Source organism: Pleurodeles waltl, chromosome 7, assembly GCF_031143425.1.
Source record: "Pleurodeles waltl isolate 20211129_DDA chromosome 7, aPleWal1.hap1.20221129, whole genome shotgun sequence".
In the NCBI taxonomy this organism is placed as follows: Eukaryota; Metazoa; Chordata; class Amphibia; order Caudata; family Salamandridae; genus Pleurodeles; species Pleurodeles waltl.
This window is the reverse complement of record NC_090446.1, coordinates 614,192,421-614,215,620: the sequence shown is the minus strand read 5'-3', so window position 1 is coordinate 614,215,620 and position 23,200 is coordinate 614,192,421. Positions and strand designations below refer to the sequence as shown.

Sequence of the window (23,200 nt, the reverse complement as noted above, 5' to 3'; positions counted from 1 at the left end):
GAGAGTGTTGATACCACTAATTTTCAGAATTTAGTTTTAAGTGTGTCATCTGAAGATGATAATATTTTACCACTGAAATCCTCTGGGATACCGACTTGCAAATTGAGCATTGATGGTATTGAAGTTACCGCAATGGTGGACTCGTGTGCATGGTTCACCATTATGTGTGTGAGTATGTTTGAGGAGTTGTGGCCGGACAGAAACCTATTACCCACAGATGTTAACCCTGGAAGTTATACTGGTCATAGAATTTCTATGGTTGGATATACAAATGTATGCATCAAATTTGGAGGTAAGCAGTGTAAGGGAAGGTTGTACGTTGCTGAAAAGGGTCAGACGATTTTAGGATGGCCACATATTAAGGAGCTGGGTATCAAAATTGATTCAACGAAAATGTCTCCTGTGTATGGTGTAATGGATTATGATTTCCAAGGTGCTCTGCAATATGATGAGCTGGACGAGTGCTTCCCGACAGTTTTTTCAAAGTCTTTGGGTAAACTGAAGAATTTCAAACACAGGATCATTTTAAGAGAAAATGCTAGTCCTGTGAGGCACAAATTACGGAATGGTCCGGTGCATTATAGGTCTAAACTTAAAGATTTGCTGAAGGATTTGTGCCAAAAGAATATCATTGAACCAATTGAAAGCTCGGACTGGATTTCTCTGGTGGTTTTGTCCCTTAAGAGCACTGGGGAGTTAAGATTGTGTGTTGATTTGAGATCTCTGAATGATGCTATTTGGGTGGATACTTTTCCCTTACCAAACTTGCAGGAATTAGTGTCATCAGTGTGTCAGGCTACTGTTTTTTCTACCATTGATTTATCTAGTGCTTACCATCAAATTGAATTAGATGAGCGTTCAAAACATTTTACAGCATTTATAACGTCAGAAGGTGCTTTCCAATACAAAAGGATGCCTTTCGGTCTGGCGAGTTCATCTGCTGTTTTCCAAAGAGAAATGAACAACATTTTTAGCAAGGTACAAAATGCTAAGGTTTTTCAGGACGAAATTTTGATATATGGGCGTGACAGATCGGAACATGATAGTGTGTTGATGGAAGTTTTGAAGTTACTAAATGAAAATGGATTGACTGTTCGGAAAGATAAATGCAAATTTGGTCAAATGCAAGTGGAGTATTTAGGCCACATTATTTCCCGTGATGGTATCCGCCCCAAAGTAAGGCATGTGAAGGCTATTGTGGATGCACCTGAGCCGAAATGCAAAGAACAACTAATGTCATTTTTGGGACTTACTGAATTTTATTCGAGACTTATAGAAAACTACGCGACTAAAGTTGAGATCTTAAGAAGATTATTGAAGAAGAATGTTCTGTTTATTTGGGGGCGGGAACAAGCGAAATGTTTTGATTCTATCAAGTGCGAAATTGTTCAAGCTCCATGCCTTAAATCTTTTGAAACCAATACAGATTGCGTGATTGCAGTAGATGCTAGTAATTACGAGATTGGTGCAGTGTTATCACAAAGTAACAGACACGAGAAATGGATTGTAGCTTATGCTTCACGTACACTAACGCAATCTGAGAGAAATTACTCTGTAATTGGAAAAGAATTGTTAGCAGCTTCATGGGCTGTTGAAAGGTTTCGAATGTATGTATGGGGGAAGACATTCAAACTATGTACAGATCATAAACCCTTGGTCAATAGTTTACAACCGGGGGGGTGGGAAGAATTTATCACCAAGATTAGCTAGGCTAGCTTCTAAGTTGCAAATGTATTTTTTTTAAATAATGTATGTTCCGGGTAGAAACAACAATATTGCTGATGGTTTATCCCGTTTGCCTACTGATCACGAATGTGTTGATATTGAGTGTGATGTTGCATACACATATGAGGATGTTTTGTCAGGTTTGGAATCGTATAATGCATCTGATCAATTTGTGTTATCTGAATGTAAATGGGAAGAGGAAAGGATGAAGGATAAAGATTTGCAAATGGTAAGAAAATATATTATCGATGGTTGGCCTTGTGAGCGATTTTTGCGTGGTGAGAATGCATCTTTATGGAAACTAAAAGATGAATTGAGTTTAGAAGGGAATGTGGTTTTAAGGGGGGACAGAATAATTCCTCCGAAGGGTGTGCGTGAGATTATTGTATGTAGGAGTCATGTTGGTCATGGTGGAATGTCAAGGAACAAAAGGCAGGTGAAGGAATTTTTTTGGTGGCCGGGTGTGGATGCTATGGTTGACAGGTATGTGAGAAATTGTTCTATTTGTGCTCGAAGTGACAAGAATGCGAAGCCGTGTTCAGCTCCCTTGTTACCAGTTGAATTACCTGATAGACCTTGGCGGAAACTGGGTATTGACTTTATGGGGCCGTTTTCTACATTACCTATGGAAAAAGCATATGCTATTGTTTTGGTCGACTATTTTTCGAAATCGCCGGAGGTCGAATTTGTGAGCAAGATTACTACTGAAAGTGTAATTGAATTTTTAGAAAATATATTTATTAGGGAAGGTGTTCCTGAAGCACTTGTGTCGGATAATGGTGTACAGTTTACATCTAAGAGAATGACTGCATTTCTCGAAAGGAGAGGTATTAAACACATCAGAGTAGCTCTATATAATCCTTCTTCTAACGGCCAAGCTGAAAGGTTTAATAGAGTGGTTAAGGAGACTATACAATTGGCTTGTAAATCAGGCATTCCTTGGAAACTGGCTATAAGGGAGATGCTCACGTCTTATAGGACATCGCCACATTCTGTGACTGGAAAGATACCTTTTGAGTTATTGAGAGGAAGTAAGCCGTCCACCGGGTTGGTTCCTTGGTGGTTAATGGAAAGGAATAGAGCGAAATTTGTGTGTAGTTTGCGATAATGGAATGAGGGACATGGTATTAGAGTATCAATTGCGTACCAAATTGGCCCATGATACCAGATCTAGTTCGAATGAATTGATTGTGGGGCAAAGTGTCCGTGTTAAAACACCGAGAATTGTTGAGAAAGATAAATCCCAGTGGTCCGAGCCTAGGAAAATTGTCAAGATTTTGAGAAATGCAGTGAAGTTGGACGATGGGAAAGTGGGGAATGTAAGACGCATATCGATTTGTAGAGAGGGAGATACTGATGTCAAACGTGGGAATGAAAGTTTAGATGAGTGTAGTGGGTATCTGTTTGGGGATGAATGTGCTCCTGTTAAGAGTTCTCGTGAGACGGATGTAAATGTGAAGGAAGTTGTACATCGTGGTGCGAGAGATAGAAGGGCTCCAATTTATCTGAATGACTATGTAACGAATTGAGATAGGTCTATATGTATATTTCTTTTAATTGTTGTGAGTTATTATTGTTAACATCAAGTTATATGTTCTTGTTTTGCCATATTGTATATTGTTACTGTTTTTTTATTGGGGGGGAAGGTGTGTGGGATTTGAGAGATTGTGCGCATGGAGAGTAGTGCGCGCGGCGGTGTGGTGACGGGGAAGATGGAACGTGGGTGGTGGTTGGGATTAACGGGAGGTTCGGGAGCTGTCGTGATTGCAGTTGCTGCCGCATATGCATTACCTTGTACCTGTTTGTTAAATTAAAGAATTCAACCATACCGTGTATCTTTTTCCACAGTAAGTTACTCGCAGCCCAATAAGTGTAGCAAATTAAAACAGGACAAGTCCACACACTGATATATGGGGGTGTAACCAAACAAGTGCAACCAACTATTAATAGGTACAAATTATACAGTTTGAGGCCTCTGCTAAAAGACAGTAAGCAGAACAATCAGAATGTTTGCCCAAATGTGTAGTTACTGATGTCATGAATTTAAAAATATGGCGTAAGATTGAATGTTCTCTTCAATAAAACAATAAGTGACAGTTCTTGAGTGTTCTCACCCATATAGGGACAACAGGATGCATTCTGCCCTGGTTTAGATCCCTACTTGAACACAATTAGGTCTAGCTTCAGTTTTAAACCTGAATAGCTTATATCAGTAACATGTGTATTTTGATTTCATACAGAACAGCCTTAATATTGTTTGGGGGGAAATAGACAAATTTAAATTTCATTACTTCAAATCTCGTTTTTAACTTTTGATTAAAAAAATAGAATCAATGTAATCAACTCAGATAAAAAAAAAATACTCCAAAAAAGGCAAGCAATATTAACAAATATTCCTACCAAGCAAAGAAATGAACAGCTCATTTATTACGTTGAGCATAGCAGCACGCAAGCGCTGCTTTTCCGACCTGTTGTAAAGTATTTGTGGGGTTAAATCCTTGCTAAAATCCCTTGATGTCATTCGTATATGCTTTATTTTTATTCCGCTTTGAGGCTGTTTTGTTACACCTTGCAGACTGACCCTGTCACATGGATAATTGTACCATTGCCGATATACTTTAGTGTGGGCGGACTAATTTTTTCTTTTGTCTCTCCCCTTTTCGCTTCTTTAAAGTTTGATATAGCACGATTTCAATTGGGAGTATTGGAGCGTTTTGCATGAGGATCAGTTATGCCACATTGTTTTCTTTGTCTTTCCTTTGTGAGCCATGAGAGGAACAAACACGCCAATATTATTTTTGTTTGTTTTAGCGTTTGCTTTCGAGCTACGAACAACCACAATATTTTATTTACGCTTGTCTTTTTGCTGCTTGTTTATTTGTTTAATTTTATTAGTGACATTGTGTGATGCTGCGCTTTATCTTCAAGAATGGCGGCAGCGCCTTTTTTTTGTTTTGCACCGTGTGGCTCGTCCACCTTCTCCAGTTGCTAGACAGGAGCAGCAGCAGTAGTAATCTCAGCCGGAGGCCTGTTTGGTGACGTTGTCCACTGCTGCCTTCATAATGGAAGGGAGTGTTAAGTGTTACCGGGGCGCGTCAGACCACTGCACGTTTTGTTTATTGCATTTTGACCCAGGAGATGTGAGCTATTGCACTGTGCGTGTAACAAATCCACAGTCTCCTTCCAGGTCCTAAATCTTCCTACAATTGTCTAATTGTTTGAAGCAAAACCAACAAAAATTAATCTAATAGGATTTAGAGAGAGAAGCATAGTTTCCTTGTCCGTGCTTTTGGAATGTGTTTGATACGTGCAGCAGGCGTGCTCCCAGGGGCCGAGTTTTTAAATGGAACCACCTTTTCTGCGAGAACAAATTTTTTATCACTTCCGCTCATAGGATTGAGGTGTTCGCCCTGGAGTGTGTCCATGGGCCCAACGAATTCTGTGATGGGTGTCCAGCGGAAGTCGAGGCGCCGATAAACCTGTCAGACCACCCAGGGCTTGACACTAGAGAGATCCTTAGATGTAAGGTCTGTGGGTATGCCTTGGAGTGCACTGAGCTTTGGTGCCCGGCAGCAGGTGGTGGGAGGGAAGCCTTCTCTCGGACTCAGCCCCACACAGCTGCCATCTACAACAGCAGTGTCCATGCTCGGCTGCAGCCCAGGAGGCTCTTGCTGACCAACTCCCCCACACAAGAGTGCTGCTTCTGGACTATCGATTGCTGTTACCAACCTGACGTACGGAGAGGTAACGTCCTGTGTTTCATAACCATCTGGAACTGCATTTTGAAACTAGGTGGGTTGCTATTGTCCCTACCTCACCTTGGCCGGCAGGCTGTATGTATTATGGAATTTATTTCTCTGTGCTAGCGCTCTCAGGTTTATTAGATTCCTGCTTGCGACACTCATCCCGAGCAAGATTTAGGCTGGTCTAGTCGACTTAATTTTCTTTGCACCCGTGGATTTGCAGTCTGTCTGATCCATTGTACAGTAAGGACTGCAAGTCCTAGTATGCAAGAAGAATTCTGGTCAGGGCGAACAACTTCACACATGGACATGTTCTGTTTGAGAGCACTTTTACATGTAATTGCATCACGTTATCAGAATCTTGCTGCTCAAGTACATGATGAATATTTTTGGGTCTTTGTGGCTAATAGCTACAGGTTTCAATCCAAGTCGAATTTTAGAGAATAGCCCATCTCTTGCACATTTGCTCACATTGTTTGATACAGCGTGAACTCGATTGGACGTAATGGAGCGCTTTGTATGGGCATCAGTTATGTCATGTTGTTTCCTTCGCGAGCCACGAGAAGAACAAACTAACGTGACCATAATGTTTTGGTTTGGGTTTTTTTAGCGTTTGTATTTGAGCTACCATACGAACGCATTGAAACAACCACAATATTTAATTTTTTTATCCTTTTTGTCTTTTTGCTCCTCGTTTATTTGTTTAATTTGATTAGTGACTTTGTGCACTGCTGCGCTTTATCATTAAGTATGGCGGTCGCGCCTTTCTTTTGTTTTGTACAGCGCAGCTCGCCCACCTTCATTTAACTCAATGCTACGCCAGTTTCAGGAGCGCTAAGCTTTATATACTTGTTTGTGGTTTTATTGCAGCTGGTTTTCCTGCAAAATGGTGGCCGCTACCTCCAAGGCTCTTGGGGTGCCCGCTTCATGCCTTTCATGCTTGTTGCTAGTAAGAGTTACCAGTTGTTTGTTACTCTGTAACTTGTTCCATACACTTCACATCTTTTTGGGTTAATTACAGGTGGTTTTCTGGCAAAATGACAGCCACTACCTCCGAGGATCTTGTGGCACCTGCTTCAAAGTTAAATGGAAGTGCTTTAGTTATATGCAGGGCCACTGGAATTATATGGCAGGACAATACCACATTATGAGGCAGGGATGACCAATTTATGTGCAAAAAAAGGCCAGTTATCAATTTACAATGCCAATAGCTCTAACTCAAGTAAATGCGAGACCTCTGCATTGCAAATGATTGTTATATATGCAATGTCACAGAAAGCCTTTAACTACTACCAGGAGTAGCTCCTAATCGGTATATGAATTTACAATAAATCACTTTTAATGAATCAGCCATTGACACCAAGCCCCGCTCTACCTGGGTGAAGGTACGGGGAACATCACTAGCCAACTGTAAGCACCAAGAAAACAGAGTAACTTTGTATCAGGGCTGGTTGCCAAACTTATAGATGCCATAAATTAGCATTTACAACAATAGATACCATAAATTAGCATTTACAACAATTTTGTATATCTTCCTTTCAGTAAATGCCAATTCTTGGGTTACCCAAAACATCCAGAGACGCACTAGTGCACATGTAAGATGAATCTATAATTATAGATCTACCTTAAATGATGGTATCATCAGCACATAGCATTACTTGAATTGGGTTTGACGCTAATTTAGGGCGAAAAGACCTAATGTTAGTCAGTGCCCGGTCCTCCTCACACGCCTACAGGAAAACAAAATGGCCAGAACACAGCTTATTTCAACCCCAAATCTGTAATAATTCTTTTTGAGACCTGCAACTCTTTGTTCACGGTTACCCAGACCCAAAGGTCGCTGTATTATAGATCAATAATAGCCCTTAAAGGAAAGGGAGATGTTCCCAAAAAGGAGAGTTTCAACCACCACTGGGCATGTTTACACTGCTGAAGGCGGACCACAAAATATAAGCCTAGTGTACAGTGGTGTGCAGAGCTCACAGACTGCCCTTCTTGCCTGCAAAACCAGAACAATAGTATTATCCATAATATCCATGTTTGATAAGATGGAACAATGTCCTTGTCCATGTGCCTGCTGTCTCTAACACCCACCTCCCCCATCCCCAAGCCGCCCAATATCATTTTAGAGCACATTTTAGCTTTGGCATCCCAGTGTGAGGTCATAAATTCGTTTTTAGGGCAACCCAAACTTTTTGTCTTGACCAATGGTGCCTCAACTGAGCCATACCAAGTATTGATGACATGGCCCAACCTAATGTCCCCAGAGGAGACAGTAAAGCACCTCAGTTTCACAAAGTGCATTTGAAAACAGAAACCAGCACCCAAATGGAGACTAGAGCAGTAAATGGCCGGGTAGCTTTCGAGAAGCCAATAAATTTGAACTCTTTTAATATCTTTTAAATATTTGGTACCAAGTAGCTGACCTGAACCACATTTGATCCTGCTGCAAACAGTGGTCTATCATGATCATCGATAAGCTTGCAGAACTTTATGGAACTTTGTAATTTAAACAGCTCAACCCATTTTCTTTCTTAACACGTTTATTTGCTTCACATATCAGATTTGTACATTCTTTTTTAGGGTCGAGCCTGCGTTGCATGCGCTCGCGCATGTGTATCGCAGCGAGACGCTTTAGTGTTTAGAAAAGGGCTCGGAGCCCTGTTGACGTCACGTCCGTGTTTTTCATTGGTTCGTGGGCTTGCCTATTAAAATCTGCTTGCTTTCGTTAGTCTAAGGCATGCATACGTCAAGCCTTTTCCGGTGGCTAGCCCTCCTCGAGCACATCGACCAAGTACAGAAAAAATGCGAGGCTCGCTGTTTTCTGTGGCTCGTGGGCTACTTTTTTCTAATTTACTAGCGCGATTTCGCTTGGCAGAAGTCGAGCGCTTTACATAGTTCATTGCACTTTTCGGGTTACGTGCATAAATGCACTTTTGCCGAGAGGTGAAAAGTCGGGTTATGAGTTTACAACACTATCAGCTCTAGCATGAGCAAACGCGGGACCCGTTGCATTGCAAATGCTTGTTAAACTAGCCACCCAGACCATTAAGGTGTCCACACTGCAAGATTTAGACAAACTCCACAGACATTGGTCGAGTTCCTTTTTTATCTTAAGGACTGGCATGAAAATTTAATGAGGCTCCTTAGACCACTGCTGACTACCCCAGCTCATATTTCAGGGCTATGTACCCCAATATGCCCCCAATTATAAATTGAGTGGAATTTCCATATGGAATCTGCTGAATTGGGAGTGGGCTGTTGTTCCTGCACCTGGGCATATCGAATGATGGAACATTGGACCCAATTTTAGAGGCAGAAAAATCTGGATGGTAAAATAGTATTAGAAATGAAATGTACTGACTCCTGGACCAGCTCCTTGGCCCCAACCCAACTTTCCAATAAGGCATGGTGGGAGCAGGTAGTACCACACCTGACAACCATGCTTCTCCCCTCCCCTACCCTCACGATCCCCAACCCAATGCCTAAAGGCAGTCCCTATGCACACACTAATCACCCCACCCCGCTCATCTGCATGCTAAAATCCACAGAAAAGGGAATTTAGTGTGAAAACCCAACCAGTAAATCAAGGTCTGAACAGTTATTCCCCATCCGATGGGGTTTAATTCATAACAGGGGTAAATATGTGCAGGCATACCAGTGATGAACGGCAATTCCGGACATTCAGAATTTCCTGAAATATTTACTGCTAATTCGTGGCTTTGCAGGTAACAAATAGTTCCAATGCCATTCTTATCATAACAGGAATTTGTTCACCATTTTAATTAAAATTAAAGTCTCCAGTGAGAATAAAATAGGCTTTTGTGTACTTAATACATTGTCTCCCGCACAGAAAGATTCAGAGATATAATGCAGAACACTCCAGCACATAAGAGCATCCGACTTGATCCTGTGTTATCCTTATACTACACTGTTTATTTAATAAGTGCTGTGCAGCCAAACCTGCTTTTTAACACAAAACCCCCACATGCACGCAGGAAACAGGCATGACAAAAAAAGCAACAGAAATGAAAAACAAGCACAGTAACCTTCTCCCTCATCGCATACACACTAACGTGACTTCTCTCACTCAAAGCAGACCAAATTCACCAACAGCCCTTTCACAAACATACAAGACGAAGTCACACACAACTCCCCTTTGTTTCCACATCTCATCTTTGCTTCTCAGATACAAACACTGAACACCGTCTTTACTCTAAAGAATACACCTGGGCTATGTCAGAAGTAACAGACTGAAGTCACTTTATGAAAGAAACATTCACATTATCTACACTCAACTTTCCCCATGACCTTCACTCTGCTCACATCAGTCACCTCAAGCTCAAAAACGGACAGGGATTCCCGCTTACACACAAATCCAAGGTCAAGCTCACAAACGCACGTCGTGGCAAAAAAAATAAATACTGCATGGTTGTGTAGCAGGTCTGTGCTGTCAGCTGAGGAGAAGCTGTCAGTAAAATAGTAGGTGCCAGAAACAGCCTGTAAGGAGTGCTGCTGCTGGCAGACAACGCCGGCAACAGACATTAACACAGACCTACTAAAGGCACAAACGGACTAAAGGCAGCACCATTGAAGAAAGTAAGCAAACAAACTCGCATTTGCAAGAGTTAGAGCTATTGGTGTTGTGAATGCCTAATTGGACTTTTCTTGCCACATAAATTGGCCAAACCTGCCTTATCATTTGATCCTTTCCTGACACATAATTCCTGTGGCTCTGCATATGACTGAAACACTTCAAGTTACCTTCACCCACTATCTGCAGCAAAAACAAGTATTTGCAATGCAATAGGTCTTGCATATTTCAAACAAGTTAACTGTCATCTTTTGACATCAGCGACAATGGAACAAAAACAAAAAAAAACATGAGTGGAATCTGAGAAAAGATAACTTAACAAAATAAAAATAAAGTAAGTTTAAAAAAATAAAAATTTGCAATATTTTATGTGTTGCAGGGCTCTTTTTTGCCAGTCACAAGCCTTCTGTTTGCGGGGCACTGGAAGTTAAAACAAAATAGTACCTCGATCACGTCGGAAGCAGCGGACGGGCACTAATTAAGTTAAAATGAATTGGTGCTTGATCCCTGCTCTACATCGAGGAACGGAAATGATGCCAGACATGCCTTGACGAATTACTAGGCTGTAAAGAAGAGTGCCACGCAAACCAACAAATGGTGAGCGACAGGCAGGCTTCAAGCTCTTTACTGAACATAACAGTGTCTCACATGTGAGACGCATGTGCAAGCACATGCACTTGCAGGCTCAACCCTAAAAATGACATTCAAGTACCACTTTCACCACCCGAGTTGCTGGTTTGCTAACACAATTTCCACACAAAAAAAAGATACACAAGACAGCCACAGAGGAGTAACAAGAGAAATTAGCTACAAGGGTCCTCCAAACATATCATGAGTGTTCAAACAGTGGCCTGAATCATGGTCATAATTGAAAAAAGGAGAGATTAATAAAACATATACAATCATCATGTAAGCCCAATAAAAACTTTTATTAGAACAACACGTTGAAAAGCAGCGCTTGTGCGCTGCTATGCTCAACCTGAAAAAGCAGCGCTTGTGCACTGCTTTGCCCAACTTAAAAAGGAAAAAGCTTTCATTGGTAGGTTGGAGAAACAAGGAGGAAAACTCCATCCGGTGACAAATATATGTGACCTGCGCAAAACTATTTTATTACAAGACCAGAGGCTCATATTATGCTTTCTTTTCTTGCTTTAATTAAATAGAAGCCAAAAAACCACAATACCCAGTAAACCTTGGGGAAAAGAAAACTACAGTATTAAATCATAATAGGAACAGAAATCACACATCAATAATTAATATATCTATCTTGACTGGAAGCAACAAGCCCTCTATTCTTGCTGCTCGCAGTCAAGATAAGTATACTTGTAGGAGGCTGGACTGGCTTGTAGTGAGTACCAAGGGGTACTTACACCTTGCACCAGGCCCAGCTATCCCTTATTAGTGTATAGGGTGTCTAGCAGCATAGGCTGATAGATAATGGTAGCTTAGCAGAGCAGCTTAGGCTGAACTAGGAGACGAGTGAAGCTCCTACAGTACCACTAATGTCATATGCACAATATCATAAGAAAACACAATACACAGATATACTAAAAATAAAGGTACTTTATTTTTATGACAATATGCCAAAAGTATCTCAGTGAGTACCACTCAGTCTGAGGATAGCAAATATACACAAGATATATGTACACAATACCAAAATATGCAGTAATAGTATTAGAAAACAGTGCAAACAATGTATAGTTACAATAGGATGCAATGGAGACACATAGGGATAGGGGCAACACAAACCATATACTCCAAAAGTGGAATGCGAACCACGAATGGACCCCAAACCTATGTGACCTTGTAGAGGGTCGCTGGGACTATTAGAAAATAGTAAGGGTTAGAAAAATAGCCCACCCCAAGACCCTGAAAAGTGAGTGCAAAGTGCACTTAAGTTCCCCAAAGGACATAGAAGTCGTGATAGGGGAATTCTGCAGGAAAGACACAAACCAGCAATGCAACGATGGATTTCCAGTCGAGGGTACCTGTGGAACAAGGGGACCAAGTCCAAAAGTCACAAGCAAGTCGGAGATGGGCAGATGCCTAGGAAATGCCAGCTGTGGGTGCAAAGAAGCTGCTACTGGACAGTAGAAGCTTAGGTTTCTGCAGGAACGACAAGGGCTAGAGACTTCCCCTTTGGAGGACGGATCCCTCTCGCCGTGGAGAGTCGTGCAGAAGTGTTTTCCCGCCGAAAGACCGCCAACAAGCCTTGCTAGCTGCAAATCGTGCGGTTAGTGTTTTTGGATGCTGCTGTGGCCCAGGAGGGACCAGGATGTCGCCAATTGCGTCAGGGGACAGAGGGGGCGTCGAGCAAGACAAGGAGCCCTCTCAGCAGCAGGCAGCACCCGCAGAAGTGCCAGAAACAGGCACTACGAGGATGCGTGAAACGGTGCTCACCCGAAGTCGCACAAAGGAGTCCCACGTCGCCGGAGAACAACTTAGGAGGTCGTGCAATGCAGGTTAGAGTGCCGTGGACCCAGGCTGGACTGTGCACAAAGGATTTCCGCCGGAAGTGCACGGAGGCCGGAGTAGCTGCAAAAGTCGCGGTTCCCAGCAATGCAGTCTGGCGTGGGGAGGCAAGGACTTACCTCCACCAAACTTGGACTGAAGAGTCACTGGACTGTGGGAGTCACTTGGACAGAGTTGCTGGATTCAAGGGGTCTCGCTCGTCGTGCTGAGAGGAGACCCAAGGTACCGGTGATGCAGTTCTTTGGTGCCTGCGGTTGCAGGGGGACGATTCCGTCGACCCACAGGAGATTTCTTTGGAGCTTCTAGTGCAGAGAGGAGGCAGACTACCCCCACAGCATGCACCACCAGGAAAACAGTCGAGAAGGCGGCAGGATCAGCGTTACAGAGTTGCAGTAGTCGTCTTCGCTACTATGTTGCAGTTTTGCAGGCTTCCAGCGCGGTCAGCAGTCGATTCCTTGGCAGAAGGTGAAGAGAGAGATGCAGAGGAACTCGGATGAGCTCTTGCATTCGTTATCTAAGGAATCCCAAGAGACAGAGACCCTAAATAGCCAGAAAAGAGGGTTTGGCTACCTAGGAGAGAGGATAGGCTAGCAACACCTGAAGGAGCCTATCAGAAGGAGTCTCTGACGTCACCTGGTGGCACTGGCCACTCAGAGCAGTCCAGTGTGCCAGCAGCACCTCTGTTTCCAAGATGGCAGAGGTCTGGAGCACACTGGAGGAGCTCTGGACACCTCCCAGGGGAGGTGCAGGTCAGGGGAGTGGTCACTCCCCTTTCCTTTGTCCAGTTTCGCGCCAGAGCAGGGCTAAGGGGTCCCTTAACCGGTGTAGACTGGCTTATGCAGAAATGGGCACCAAATGTGCCCATGAAAGCATTTCCAGAGGCTGGGGGAGGCTACTCCTCCCCTGCCTTCACACCATTTTCCAAAGGGAGAGGGTGTAACACCCTCTCTCAGAGGAAGTCCTTTGTTCTGCCATCCTGGGCCAGGCCTGGCTGGACCCCAGGAGGGCAGAAGCCTGTCTGAGGGGTTGGCAGCAGCAGCAGCTGCAGTGAAACCCGGGGAAAGGCAGTTTGGCAGTACCAGGGTCTGTGCTACAGACCACTGGGATCATGGGATTGTGCCAACTATGCCAGGATGGTATAGAGGGGGCAATTCAATGATCATAGACATGTTACATGGCCATATTCTGAGTTACCATTGTGAAGCTACATATAGGTAGTGACCTATATGTAGTGCACGCGTGTAATGGTGTCCCCGCACTCACAAAGTCCGGGGAATTGACCCTGAACAATGTGGGGGCACCTTGGCTAGTGCCAGGGTACCCACACACTAAGTAACTTAGCACTTTGATTTGGTCGACCACACTGGAGTCCCAATGTTTGACTCTACTTCCATTCATCACCCTAATTCATCTGAATGGTTCCCTTCTGACCACATATCGGATTATATTTCCTTTCATTTAAGTCACTCCCTAGATAAGTCTATTAGAAACAAGTTAAAATCTGAATGTCCTCACCCCTTCCTTTCCCTCCAAGGTGGCTGACACCCCCGTAGTTGACCCTAATATGCTTTTATTCTTTACTAAATTTGGGAAAGATCCCAAAAAGGGGGTTGACAGAGCCTGGTCTAACTGCCAGGACAGACTGTTAGATCTTATTGGTCCTCTAACCAGGATTTTAGATTTGGCCAAAGAAGCCAAAATGGAAGAAGAATACGTGGACCCTGACATTCATTCCGCCTTGGCACAACGTGCAATCTGTATGTTGGGTAATGCCAATTCCTACATATCACAAGAACAATGTAAGAGCCCTCTGCTCAAGATAGACCCAAAATTCAGCACTCTGGCGACCAAAGAGATCGGTCCTGAAGCTCAAGGTCTACTTTTCGGGGACTCTTTCATAAAAGAAATGGGGAAGTATGTGTCTATTTTCACTGCGATAAATAAGGCGCAAACTTCCATAAAGAAAATGTTGTCCATTTGGGTTTTTGGCAGGGCCAGCAAAGGAAGCAGCCGTTTTGCGGCTGTTATGTTTCAAGAGGTCAATACCTCAACATCGTCTCCTACAACCAAGGCTATCAACATGATTCCTACCAGGGATATAAACCCCAGTTCTACCCCCGTCACTCACGTGGTTTCCGCAACAGGGGCTTCAGAGCCAGAGATGAACAACTCTCAGGTAAGACTTTCCAGTTCTGGCCTTCCTCCCATTGGGGGCAGGTTGGGAAATGTTCTAGACACTTGGTTATCTCTGACTTCAGATCCTTGGGCCAGTCAAACCGTGTGAGTTATTGCATAGATCTCCACCAGACCGCTTTCCAAGATCAATTTCCCCAACCGCTAATATTTTCCAAAGAACAACATCTTATAGTTCAAGAACAAATTCAATCTCCACTCACAAAACAAGCTATAGAACCAATCCCCTTCAATCCCTCAGGTTTCCTCAGTACCATATCCTTGGTTCTAAAAAAGAACAAGAAACAGCAACCTGTGATAAATCTCAAATCCTTAATAATGTTTTGTGGTTTATCGTCATTTCAAAATGGAGACCATTTTCCATCTCAGAGATAGCTTACTTCAGAACGACTGGTTAGTTCACCTGGATCTTCAGGATGCTTATATGACGATTCCCATTCATCAATCTTACAGGAAGTTCCTTCAATTGCAATGGAAAAATGCATTCCATCAAAACAAAACCCTTCCTTTCAGTTTTGTCCTCAGCCCCTTGGTTGTTTCACCAAAATTGTAAAACCAGTGGTTGCTCTCCTCAGCAGCCAAGGGGTGAGACTCATCGTCTATCTGGACAACTTTCTGATTATGACCCAAGACAAGAAGCGTCTTTTGCTTCATCTCTCTCTTTGTCAAGACCTTTTAATAAGTCTAGGTTTTCTGATAAATCTAGAAACATCTTCCCTCATTCTTTTCCAGTGGTTCAAATTTTTGGGTTTCCTTATAGATAACAACAGAGCCATTCTTCAATTACCCCAATTGAAGGTAGACCTCATAAAAAAATGAATTTTTCCATGCTCTTATCTTTTCCTCTTTGTTCAGATCAATAGATCCTCTAGTAGGTCTCCTTTCTGCCTCGATTCAAGCAATTTTCCAGGTCCTCTTCACTACAGAGAACTTCAGAGGTTGAAAGAATTGCCATCTACTCAGAGGTCTAGCTTATTCAGACTCTGTGCCTCTAGACTCGGACTCCAAAGAAGAACTCACCTGGTGTCGGACTCATTTAGATGCTTGGAACGGGAGAACAATTTTCTCTGTCACCCCAGATCTTGTCTTAGAATAAGATGCAAGTCAGACAGGATGGGGTGCAAGGTGTGGTCATCTCTCGACTGTAGGTACATGGTCCGCACAGGAGTCATTATTGCACATCAGTTGTTTAGAGATGCTTGCAGGTTCCTTTGCCATCCAATCCTTTATCAAAGACAGAGTACAATGTGCAGTTCTTCTTCGCATGAACAACCTTTCAGCTGTAAGGTACATAAATCGTCTGGGAGGTACAAGATCCAATCCTCTGGCAACATTTGCCTAGAGTCTTTGGGAATTTTACCTTCCAAGAAACATTTCAGTCAGAGCAGAATATTTCCCTGGCGATTAGAACATGGTAGCGGACTGGTTTTCCAGACACCTATACAACACAAGCGATTGGAAGTTTCATCCTTCAATCTTCTTTCTTCAATCTTTGGCATCATGTCAATGGACCTGTTCGCTTCACATACCAATACTCAACTTCCCTCCATTTTCAGTTGGAGACCAGATCCTTTGGCTGTTGCCACGGATGCTTTTCTCCAAACATGGCCTCGGACCCTTTTGTATGCTTACTCTCCCTTCCTCTTCATTGCCCGCGTTCCAGCTCAAGTCTGAACACAACAATCATCCCTAGTACTCGTTACTCCTTTCTGGCAATCTCAGCCTTGGCTCCCGACTCTACTGGAGCTAACCTCAGACTTTCTGATACTTATCTTTCCTTTTCCCGACCTACTCCTCGATCCGCAGGGACTCAGGCACAACCTTATTCTGGACGTCTCTCTATATCTAGTAGCTTGGAGGATATCTGGGCTTCCTCGAGAACCCCAGGAACTTCGGAAGATGCTATCTAGTTCATTTAGCAATCCTGAGCTCCCGGAACAGCAAAAGTTTACAAATCAGCCTGGTTGGCATGTTGTAGCTGGTGTTTGGAATGGGATTCTGATTCCTTTTCGGCAAATGAAACACTGGTGGTAAACTTTCTAGGCTTCCCTTGCTGCCCAAGGCAAAGCTTACAGAACGGTCAATACTTATAGAGCCGCAATTTCATCAGAACACGTCAGAGTGGATGGAAGACCCATCGTAGAACATCCTTTGATATGTCGTCTGTTTAAGGGAGTATGTTTTGCCGAAACTCCTAGTCTGAAATACAATATTATATGGGATGTTAATCTTGTTTTACGCTTTTTTTTTTCCTCATGGCCAGATAATAATGAAGTATCTCTTAAACACTTGTCTTCAAAACTAACCATGTTGTTATGTTCGGTTTCTATAAAACCTGTATCCAATGTAAAAGCTCTTGACATTTCTTCTTTCCACTACTCCTCTTTCGTTTTCTATTTCTAAGTTCACAGACATACTAAAACTAACATGTCAACTGTACACTATCCTTTTTCCTTTCTTAACCAAAGTTATGCACTGGTAATTGCTTAAAGTGTCACGTTTCACAAACTGCAGATCTTAGAAGTCAATCCTCTTCCCAACTCCTCATATCCTTTCAGAAACCACACAAACCAGTTTCTACTCCTACTTTTGCTAGATTGGTTAAATGGGTTATATCTCTAGTGGTGATTTCCAATCCTTCCTTTGGGCCCATTCTGTTTGGGGAGCCATGGCTTCCAGAGCTTTTTGGGCTGGTGCCAATTTACAAGATAGTTTAGGATCTGGAGATTGGTCAAATGAAAATATTTTTAGAACCTTTATTGCAAACCAGTATATCATCCATCACAAAACAGCTTTAAACAACCATAATATGAGCCTCTAGTCTTGTAATAAAATTGAGATTTTCCTCACCTTGGCATCTAAAAGGCTAGATTTTATTAAAGACATGGAGGCAAGTATTTTCATACCACAGTACTTCAATCCGCCTTATTTTCTTATCACTGCAGTTCTGATGCCTTTAACCAGCTCAACTGTTTCCATCTAACGCAAGAGGCTCATCTCACCCACTGGATTTTTCTAGTTGGATGTCCTCTCTAGAGCTCCAGGACTGGCCTCCCCTTCTGTCCTTTTTATGGACACCGTCAAAGACTTCTTGTATGCCTTACTGACATGTTTTTTTCTTCATCTTATTTCCTTTTTCTCATATTAACTGACTCTCGCAAGAAAAGAGGGCTTTTGCTTCCAGTCAAAAGAGATATATTCATATTCGACGTGTGATTGGTGTTCCTATTATGTTGTAATACTGTAGTTTTCTTTTGCCCAGGGTTTTCTGGGTATTGTTGTTTCTTGGCTGCTATTCAATTAAAACAAGAAAAGACAGCATAATACTCGCACCCGTGTCTTTAATAAAATCTAGCCTGTCAGACACAAAGGCTAGGAAAATCTCAATTATTTCCTAAAATGCCATGCGAAGAGCTATTCATTTTTTTAAAGTCTTGTCCTGCAAAGTTGTTTTTCTGTTTTCATAACTTTGTCCTACATGTACAATATGTCTGGGCAAGTCAACAGTTTTCTTATAATTCTGAAGATCGCACAAAATGAAGCCCAACATTAGTCAACGTGTGCTGAATTATTGTAAAGAAAAGGGAAGCAATTGCAAAATGGCTTTAGAATAAGTCACTGACTGAGCATGTTTTAAATAAAATCTACTTCTATATGTGTTGTCTTTCTCACATGGGTTGATTTAATCTGCTAACATTTTTCTTTCCACTAGTGTAAACATGCTAAATGTTTGCGGGGTCTACAGTCTGTAGCCAGATTTGCTTATACAGTGACATACAGATACCGTTCATCACGCATACTTTTTCCAAACGAGAAAACTGGAGAATATATTACAACATTTTTTGCACACAAGTCAATTCATGCACTGCCCACAAGCTCAAAATGCCACCAACAACAGGATTTTCAATGGTTCAATAAGTATAAAACAGACAATGTGGCACTAGTATAAAACCTTCAGCCAAATCAACATTAATTTAAAACGCACACATAATCGGTTGGCACTCGCAGCAGTATAAGAAAAAATCAACCTAGAAAAATATATAATATTGCAATATCAGCATTGAGAAGGGACACTCCCATATAAAGGAAACACTGTGAACGTTGCTAGGGAGATGTATGCGACTGCTCACTACACAGTAGTCCCTTGGCTCTGTTTTTGTTTAGTAATATTATAATCAAGAGCTGAAGTAAGCATTCAGTACATCCATAAACATGCTCTCATTAACAAAGCATTTCCTCTTCAGAAAATATAAGCAAATCTGAATGGGGACCTTACCAGGCTCATATCACAAGTTTCCATTATCTTCAGTTGACTATGACAGCCAAAACGACTGTCCTTAGAGCTTGCCAAACAACTCAAGAGTGACAAAAATAATCTGGAAAAAAACACTCCATCACATGAAGACAAGGCTCTATTCAGTAACCAGCCAATTTGAAGAAACACATACATTTATTTGTTGCTTCGGGGTGGGGCACTCTATTTCTTTGGCCTGTCTCCTTCCAGTCCCTCCCCCCTCGCTGAACGCTGCAGAAGATCACTTACATGCAGTCTGGTCCACATGTGTTGACTGGGGTCCTGGAGAAGTTGCCCTGCCTGCAGAAGCAGGATGTCAGGCCAACGGCTATTCAAACCCTTTTAAAATGCCCCGTTTCCCACTATCTGCAACTCACAGACCTCGACTGCTACTGTGAAATTACATTTGAGCTAAGACACCACTGCTTTGTGCCGCTGAGTGCCCTGGAGTTAAATGGGTAGCATATAGCCACGAGAACCACAAATCAAAGTGATTTGAGATGAGCAGCTAAAACCTGGCGATCAAACACCTCAAACCCGGGGTTGTCTGTTTTCCGGAACTCTACGGATTCTTCCCGTTGGAAATGGGAAACACACTTTTGGAGTCCTCAGGTGTGGAGAGCAGGTGCGTGCCTTCAGCAACATAATATATTCTGGGAAATATAATTGTAGCTGGTAATTATGCAAAGTGCTCCAATACCTCAGATTGAGTTTGCACTGTATAAAATTCAAAGAGCCATGGCACGCGGAGGGAAGAGACAAAAGAAAAAAAGTATTTCAACCACACTAAAGTATATGTGCGATCGTGCAATAACAATGTAATTGACAGGGTCAGTCTACAAGGCGTTTAACAAAACGGCCTCAAGATGGGACAAACGTAAGGCATTTACAAACGAAATGAAGGGATTTTTGAATGGCAGGCCCAAGAACGAATGAAAGCGATGGGCGTGGTGAAAGTCCACAGAATAAATTACAACACGTCGAAAAGCAGCGCAGCTATATATATAGTCGATCTAAAAAAAAAAAAAAAAAACACGCACACTAAAAGTGTAATCTGTAGAGTATAGCAGGTAGTGTGTTTACTTTGGCACTACATTGCTGCATTTTCATGCCAACAAAGCGCTCTGCATTGTGCTCGACTGTACACCCTCTTGTTCAATACACAGAGATGCCAAGGTCAGGTCAGCCCTCGCTGTCAGCATTCAGGCCTATGGCCACCACACACTGGCCCAATCTACCGCACAGTGTCAATGCCACTTTCCTTCTAAATGTACACATACTAAGACCAGCTCCTCCCCTGCAATCCCCACTCCTTCGTACACACATCATCCACCACTGAGTCAATCGTCGTCCGCCACCCCTTCATGCACAACACGATTAACCCCTCCCCCACCACTCTCCGTCACCCTGCACTGGAGCCGACCTTGTACACTCCCTTCCGCTCACGACGAAAAACAAACAACTCGGGCCTCACTCCGTGTGTGATGACACCAGAGGAACCGTGCCCCAGTGACTGCCTTTAATTTTAGCAACACAACGCATTCGAGGAGCTGCAATCTTGCCGCACATTAAATGAACATGTTTTTTAAAAGTCTAGCACCGGAAGCCAACCGTTCCCAGCAGCATGCAGTCATCTGGTAATCATACGTGTCTCTAGACACCCAATACCCTACAACTGGCTCCCTGCTGTCCGGCCCGCTGCCTCTCTACCCTGGGGTGATTGCTTCCTCTTCGCATTCCATGCCCTATTTCCAATCGGCCCTGACGCCCGGGGGTCCTTGCTTCCCGCTGCGATGAGCCCCTTCTGTGCCCGCTGCAACACGCCCCTTCTACTCACCCAGCTCGGGCGGCTCCTCGGTGGGCAAGGCGCCCCCGTCGATCACCCCGAATCCCTCGTCGTTCTCGATTCCCGCGATCTCGCTCTCCTGCTGGGCCAGGAAGGCGGCCGCGGGGTCCTCCTCGGGCTCTGCTGGCTCTCCGGGCACCCCGTTCTCCGAAGAGGAGAAAAAGCCAAAGTCATCGGCCATGTTTCCGTCCGCTACTGCCCCGTTCCTGCGTGCCTACTCCGCTGCTTAAGGTGGGTGTGGATCGGTGACTCCAGGACGGGACACAGGCTCCGAGGGCACAGAAGGGTAGGAACAGCACTTCCTCCTTCTCCGGGTGGCAGGTGGAGCTTTAGCAGAGGGATGCGTCACCCACAACGCCGCAGAGCCCTCCGACCACCGTGTGGCAGCAGAGTGCAGCATCACAGGTCCTGGACGCTCCAGTAAACACCGCAAGGCAGCACACGGCTCCCTCGCTGGCACTGTGCACTCCAGAAAATACAATGGTGCAGCAAAGGGCACTGGCACTGCCACCATGGGGCAGCAGAGGACACTGTTACTGACACTGCACGCCATCAAACACTGTGCACTCCAACAAAAATCACGTGCAGCAAAGAGCCCTGGCTTTGTGCACTGCAGCATACACCATAGAGCAGAAGCGGGCACAGTCACTGGTACTGTGCGCTCAAGCATTCACCGTGGACAAAGTGCAGTCCAACAAACACCAAGGCACCACAGAGAACACAGTGCACTTTAGCAAACACACAGGGCAACACAGAGCACCGCTACTGACCCTGTACGCTTCAGCAAACACCTAACTCAGTGTGATGTTGTGGGACCACCCCACTGACGGAGGGGTAACATCCCACTGGGAATGTGCAAAACTCCTGTGGGGAGAAAGCTATTTTGGTATGCCCCTGAGGTAAGGGGCCAAGATAATAAAGACGACCTGCGGCTTGGCGCCAAAGGTCGGTTTGCACTACATTGTCCTGTATAGGCGTGGTCTTTATAAACGGTGTTGTGTGGGTTTGGAGCTGCCCGCTCCTTAATCCCTTCGCTGCCAGGCCTTTCCCCCCTTAGGTGCCAAGCCTTTTTTTGGCTATTTGGGGTAGTTCGCGCTTAGCCCTCATAACTTTTTGTCCACATAAACTACCCACACTAAATTTGCGTCCTTTTTTTCCAACATCCTAGAGGTACCCAGACTTTGTGCGTTCCCCTGAAGGAGTCCAAGAAATTAGCCGAAATACAGCGAAAATATCATTTAAAAAAAAATGGGAAAAAAGGGCTGCAGGAGAAGGCTCGTGTTTTTTTCCCTGAAAATGGCATCAACAAAGGGGTTGTGGTGCCAAAATCACCATCTTCCCAGCTTTCAGGACGGGCAGACTTGAATCAGAAAACCCAATTTTTCAACACAATTGTGGCATTTCACTTGGACATACCCCATTTTTACTATTTTTTGTGCTTTCAGCCTCCTTTCACTTAGTGACAGAAATAGATGTGAAACCAATGCTGTATCCCAGAAAGCTAAACATTTCTGAAAAGTAGACAAAAGTCTGAATTCAGCAAGGGGTCATTTGTGTAGATCCTATAAGGGTTTCCTACAGAAAATAACAGCTGAAATAAAAAATATTGAAATTGAGGTAAAAAACAATTTTTCTCAATGTTTTAGTCTGTAACTTTTTCCTGTGAGGTCAGATTTTTTAAAGCAATATACCGTTACGTCTGCTGGACTCTTCTGATTGTGGGGATATATAGGGCTTGTAGGTTCATCAAGAACCCTAGGTACCCAGAGCCAATAAATGAGCTGCACCTTGCAATGGGTTTTCATTCTTTACCGGGTATACAGCAATTCATTTGCTGAAATATAAAGAGTGAAAAATAGGTATCCAGAAAACTTTTGTATTTCCAAAATGGGCACAAGATAAGGTGTTGACAAGCAGTGGTTATTTGCACATCTCTGAATTCCGGGGTGCCCATACTAGCATGTGAATTCCAGGGCATTTCTCAATTACACATCTTTTTTACACACTGTCTTACATTTGGAAGGAAAAAATGAACAGAAAGACAAGGGGCAATTACACTTGTTTTGCTATTCTGTTTCCCCCCAGATCTCCCGATAAAAATGGTACCTCACTTGCATGAGTAGTCCTGATGCTCGCGACAGGAAACGCAACATGGACACATCACATTTTTACATTGAAATCGGATGTGTTTTTTGCAAAGTGTCTAGCTGTAGATTTTGGCCTGTAGCTCAGCCGGCACCTAGGGAAACCTAGCAAACCTGCACATTTTTAAAAACTAGACACCTAGGGGAATCCAAGATGGGGTGACTTATGGGGCTCTGACCAGGTTCTGT

At 43.5% G+C, this 23,200-nt stretch overlaps 1 protein-coding gene across 2 annotated transcripts in view; it reads right to left on the bottom strand.

Annotated features, from left to right (window-relative positions):
* The window catches only part of CLTB (clathrin light chain B), a 54,196-nt gene extending 32,839 nt beyond the window's left edge, over window positions 1-21,357 (bottom strand). For both annotated transcript variants that reach the window (XM_069244574.1, XM_069244575.1), the window contains exon 1: window positions 20,859-21,357. In XM_069244574.1, coding sequence (XP_069100675.1) covers window positions 20,859-21,048 — 190 coding nt within the window. In that variant the 5' untranslated portion in view covers window positions 21,049-21,357. The remainder of the gene's footprint in view (window positions 1-20,858) is intronic.
* Between the last annotated feature and the right edge of the window lie 1,843 nt (window positions 21,358-23,200).